Source organism: Capsicum annuum, chromosome 4, assembly GCF_002878395.1.
Source record: "Capsicum annuum cultivar UCD-10X-F1 chromosome 4, UCD10Xv1.1, whole genome shotgun sequence".
NCBI lineage: Eukaryota > Viridiplantae > Streptophyta > Magnoliopsida > Solanales > Solanaceae > Capsicum > Capsicum annuum.
In genome coordinates, this window is record NC_061114.1 from 3,675,372 (window position 1) to 3,680,998 (window position 5,627).

The 5,627-nt window shown below is 34.0% G+C and overlaps 1 protein-coding gene across 1 annotated transcript; it reads right to left on the reverse strand.

Moving 5' to 3' along the window:
- On the reverse strand, nucleotides 1–4,855 carry LOC107868365 (GDSL esterase/lipase At5g45910). Its single transcript, XM_016715046.2, has 4 exons — nucleotides 4,564–4,855; nucleotides 3,677–3,825; nucleotides 1,284–1,557; nucleotides 1–263 (listed from the first exon to the last, which is right to left on the reverse strand). Exons 1-4 carry the CDS (start codon nucleotides 4,838–4,840, stop codon nucleotides 34–36), a joined length of 930 nt encoding a protein of 309 aa, XP_016570532.2. The 5' UTR covers nucleotides 4,841–4,855; the 3' UTR covers nucleotides 1–33.
- Nucleotides 4,856–5,627: the final 772 nt, after the last annotated feature.

A 5,627-nucleotide genomic window follows, 5' to 3' on the forward strand; every position in this document is an offset into this window, starting at 1 on the left:
TGTCGTAGCAAATTTGATCATCATATGAGGGTACTAAATTTGTTTGATGGGAGGAAATGTGAGAGGTGGTGAAGTGAATGGGCCATTAAGCAATCCTTTGGCAATGTGGTAATAAGCTGCCTCTGTTAAGTGAATTCCATCCCAATTTGTAAATTTTGAAGCGTCCAAACATGCCTTATAGCCAATATGACCACATCTGGCTGAATTGTTGAAGTTGTATGGTCCTCCACCTCCACAACATGCTACTAATGTATTTGAAAATCCTGTTATATTTGGAATACACATAAATATACAAAATTAGCACTAAATAAAATAAGTGGTGGATGTAGATTATTAGCTACGGGTTCAACTGAATCCAGTATTTTCGATATGAAATATGGATACCACTTTTCTCTGAAGAAATAAACACTCAAATTTAGTCTTAGCTGGAATGTAAGTACTCCAGCTTTGATAGTGCACGTCTCACATCTAGACACCTAATTAACTTGGTTTCAACTGACAACTAAACACTCTTAACTCATCCTTACTGTGTATCGTGATCAGCACCCGACAGTAATGTGATGCATAAATTTTAGAGGTGTCTAAATGATCATTTACAACTTAATAAGTGGAGATGCGTTGAGGTGTATGTGTGGATGTGCATACTCAAAGTTTGAGTTCTTACTTGTCAGCTGAAACGGAGTTTGAGCATACATTTATGTATTAAGAAATGTTTATATATAGACACACAAACATGGTCTCTCTCTCACGTGCACATATATATACAACGGGCGAACACACAAATTTAAGTTGGAAAGTGCTAGCTATCGAGACTAATTTTTCATTTTCAGGACTCGGATTCGAGCCATCTAGTTAAGAATGGATGGATCTATCATATCCTTGGTGGCTATACATATATTCGATACTAAGCATCTAGTACCTCCCTGAACTATGACCAAATTTGCTACGACATACTCCAACTTCATGGGTCCCTATTACTCCCTCGAACTAAATTTTAGCATATTTTTGTCAACCTTTTTAGCTGACGTGGCACCTTTTATCAACCTTTTTAGATGGCACGGCACCTTTGACGTGGGTCCCATTTCATGTAATAAAGGTGCCACATAAGTACAAAAGAGTGACAAAAATACACAAAAATTGAGTTCGGGGGTAATAGGATCCCTGTGAAGTTAGAGTGTATCGTAGCAACTTTGATCATAATTCGAGGGGTACTGGATGCTTATCTCTTTATTTGATATTCAAAATTAAGTAGCATCCACGAAAAGAATGTATCATGAACTTACCATAATGCTTTGGGGCATGATAAAATCTCTTGGCAGCTCCATAATAATCAGCATAGATGATCTTTGCTTGAGGATATTCTTTTCTTAAATCCTCAATTGCTAATTTTAGTTTAGCATTGTGATATTTTGAGAATGCATTGTAGGCTTTTAAACATCCATTTTTGTCATATGCATCTTTATTTGGAGTACCAAATAAGGTCAAGTACACTGCTGAGCAACCAATTGGCAAATTCCCAGGCACTATTAGTTCAACTGCTCCTTCTTCTATCAATACCTAAAACCAAATTATGAATGGGAAATAGTTAATACAATCTTTCAATTTATGTGCAGGGTCGTTAGTGGTGAAGTCAGAAATTTTGGAATTTGGTGAAGAGTATGAAAATCTTCTTCTCAATTGTGCCAAGAGTGTGTAAAATTAAATATATGTACTCATAATTGCTAACATTTAACCTAGGTACACCACTATATATATACTTGAAAACTACGTGAAAAGTAATACTTTATCATGTTTTAGTTCTCGAGGATCAGTTTGACTAATTTTCGAAGCTAAATTGAATTAGATGAACACAATATTTTAAAATCAAAATTTATATGTTCAAAAACTATAAGAAAATTACTACAAGTTTTTAATATTTCCCATGTCAATATGATTGTATTAAAATAAACTTAAAATGATGGTCGTGGTAAACATAGTTTGACTCGCAAGAATTCAAATATGACAAATAATATGGGACGAGGAGAGTCCTAGTAAACAATCTTTCTATTTCTCATCTGAGGTAGTGGTATGAACTATATACACTTTGATACAAGTCAATGGCCACCCTAATTTTTGAAGATATGATTGGAGACCATCACTTAAAGGCTCAAGACTTGGTCCCCACGAGGCCCGAGGGCACAAGAATATGCAAGGAAGACCCATTTTGAGCCTACTATTGAGCATAGCATTCATCAAGGCCGTGAGTTGAAGATTGCTTGGAGAATTGAAGACTTGAGGATTCACGGTTTTGGACACTTAATAGCTCATAGTTTTTGGGTCATCTTTATTGAGGGCATTTTGGTCACTTCACTTTGCCCAAAATGCACTCCATGGCCATGATAGGGTTTTTAGGACTTAGTTGTTTATTGATGTAAGACAAACACTCTCTCTAGTGTGAGGAGTATAACACCCCTTAGTTGTAGGGCTTGGAAAAGCCACCAATCCGTAACTAGGGCTTCCCAAGTGTGGATATCACTCGTGTTGCATCGTTGGCTTGATACGTTGGTGATTAGAGGAGGTAACATCCCACTTGTATCAACGTTAGAGTTAGATTTGTGTCGTGGGTAGTGTTAAAGGTCCAAGAGTCTCACAATTCTTGGGTTCTTAAGATTTTCCCTTTATTTGGTCTAACTATCTATCTTGTATTGTTGTTGCAAGTTTCGAATTTCTTATTGTTGTTAGTGTAACAAGTGAGTTTCTTGTTGATGTAATATTGTTGTTCTCATATTGTGTTGATAATATAGTTTGTGGATCGCTGGAAATTAGGTATTAAACACCACAATACTTTGTGTTCTTGTTGTTGTTGTTGAATCTGAGAGGGGTCACTCAAAGGGTTCTTAGTTCTCTTGAACTTATGGACTATTTTGAGTGTTTGTTTTGTGTATTCTTGGTCGAACTTGTATCACACTTATCCTCTCCAGACCTCACTTAATGAGAATATACTGAGTATGTTATTGTTGTTGTTGTTGGGGAGAGTACTAGTCAACATAGTTAATGAAACAAAATATTTTTAAAATTTATTTGACGCCTCAAATAGTAACACTTTCACGTAAAATAAGACAGAAGGAGTATGTATAGTCAAGAATGATTAACTTGATATAGCTTCAATTTCAATTCCATTATAGCATTTCACTCTTCGGGAATTAAAATGAGATTAACTAGGACTAAAAGTCTAAGACCTTGGATTCATAAATTTTAAATTTTGATTTCCTCGCTCTGAAACGTATCATGTATAACTAGTGCGGATTTCATATATATATATACACACCAGCTAGAAAAAGTAAATAATAAATTTGGAGAGTAAAACATCTAGTACCCTCCTGAACTATGAACAAATTTGCTATGACACACTTCAACTTCACGGGGTACTAAATTTTAGCGTATGTTTGTCATACTTTTTAGCTGACGAGGCACCTTTGGTCAACCTTTACAACCCCCTTTGACGTGGGTCTCATTTTATGTAATAAAAGTGTCACATCAGCATAAAGAGATGACAAAAATACGTTAAAATTGAGTTCAGGATAATAGAATCCCTATAAAATTAGAATGTATCGTAGCAACTTTAATTATAATTTGAAAATACTGGATGCTTATCTCAAATGTGGACATCAATTTGAAAAATGAAGTCAAAGCTTACACTTGTTGCTTCAATAATGGTTTCAACTACTGCTGGTACAAGAGCTTTAAGTTGTTTAATGCTTCCACCAACAAAGTAGGGGTAGTTATAGTCATTTCCTCCAATTTCTCCAACTATAAAAAGTGATTTTTTCAAGTATTCTCTACAATCTGCATATCAAAAAATTAAATACAAATTAGAGGCAAAGGAAGCAAAACTATATTATCACTTTTTCGCAAGTTTCATATTCTAATTATTAATTATTAGTTTTTTTTATCTGAACTATCATTATTTGTATATTACGATACACCTCATTTGTCAGTTGCAGTTATTCCTGGTTTTTATCTGAAATGATGATGATAGCTAAGGTAGAAAAAGGAAAAAACTAATAATTGAGTTCAGGTATGAAACTCACGAAAAATTAATAGTTAAAATATGTTTTCGACCATTAATATATTTTCATACTATTAGCAAGCTTACATAAAAAAGGCATATATCAAAACAACCAGTGTTCTTTGTTCCATATTATGTGAATATTTTTTTTTTCAGTCCAAAAAGAATTATATTAATCTTTTTCATTTACAAAAGATATTTAATTTTAACATCTCATTTTTTCCCTTAGGATAGAAAAAGTAAACAATATAATAACAACAATAGCATATTTAGTGAAATTTTCTAAGTGTGAATATGGGTAGGAAAAAATACACGCAAACCTTATTCCAAAAGACGTTTGGCTCAACTGCAACAAATTCACGTTAAAAAAAAAAAGGAAAAAAACGATGAAGAAAGCCTAGTAATTAATAAGAAAAATGGTGCAGAGCCTACTAGAAAAAAATAAAATAGTAACAACATCAAAATAATGTGATAATCAAGATATAGTAAAGAATAGTAAAATGTCATAATAATACCTTTTCTGATGGCACAAATATTAGCCTTCACTTGTTGGAACCATCCCAATTGGTGAGTTAAAGAAACATTTGTCCATAAAATTGTAATATTTTTACTATAAAAATATTCAGCAGAAATAGCAGTAGCTCCAGCAGTAGCAAAATTCACTCCATTTTCAGCTTTTATGCCCTTTTTCAGTGCCAAATAGGGTGGAAGCAATGGCAATCCATAAGCCTCAGCTATAAATAGAGTATAAGTAGCAGCGATGGAGTCAGAATTTTCATCGAAAAAATTCATAATAATAATGTAATATATGAAAAGATCAAGAATATTCAACATCCACAATATATATACACATAAAACGAATAATTTTGATATCCAATATAATTTTCCGATTGAGCAATCGAACTGATATATTTGCTCACATTCCAAGTCATCGAGTATTTGTTGTCTCTCATCAGCATAGGTACCGCGGTGACTCTTAACTACCAAGATTAAGGCACATCAAAAGAATTGACCTAGATACTTACATTTTACATTCCACTAGGATCACTACTCTCGTACTAGTTCATTGACTATTAAGTAGGGGTGTCAAGTGGCCCGAGCCGACTCAGCCCTTATAAGTAACCCGGCCTGGTAAGCCTTAGGACTTTAGAGTTCCGGATTCCGGACCAGTTATTTTTTTAAATGGGCCCGGCTAATCCGGTCCGGACCAAGCCCGGTTCAGGCCCGCTGGTTAACCAGGACCGGATACCTTTTAAAAAAAAAAAGATTTTGGGCCAAACTAGCCGTTGGCCCAACGGCTATATAGTCGTTTTTGGGTCCAAACGGCTAAGTTTGGACCCATTTATTAAAAAGAAAAAATATTAATTTTAAAAAATATTTTTTAATCCCAAAAAAATTCTATAAATACCCTACAACTTCAATTCATTTTTCACACAATTTTTCACTCTCTTAAATCTCATTCTCTCTCAAATCTCAATTCTCAATTCTCAAATATTCAATATATTTAATTTCTTAAAGTGTTCACTTTAATTTTTTAATTTTTCGTTTACAAAGTACGAGCGGAAGTTTCTAAAGTCGC

Coding starts and splice junctions, on each gene's coding strand:
- LOC107868365 (XM_016715046.2), bottom strand. CDS start 4,840: ATGAATTTTTTCGATGAAAATTCTGACTCCATCGCTGCTACTTATACT. Junction 1,558..3,676: donor CCATTATTGAAGCAACAAGT/GTAAGCTTTGAC, acceptor ATTTGGTTTTAG/GTATTGATAGAAGAAGGAGC. Junction 264..1,283: donor TCATGCCCCAAAGCATTATG/GTAAGTTCATGA, acceptor CAAATATAACAG/GATTTTCAAATACATTAGTA.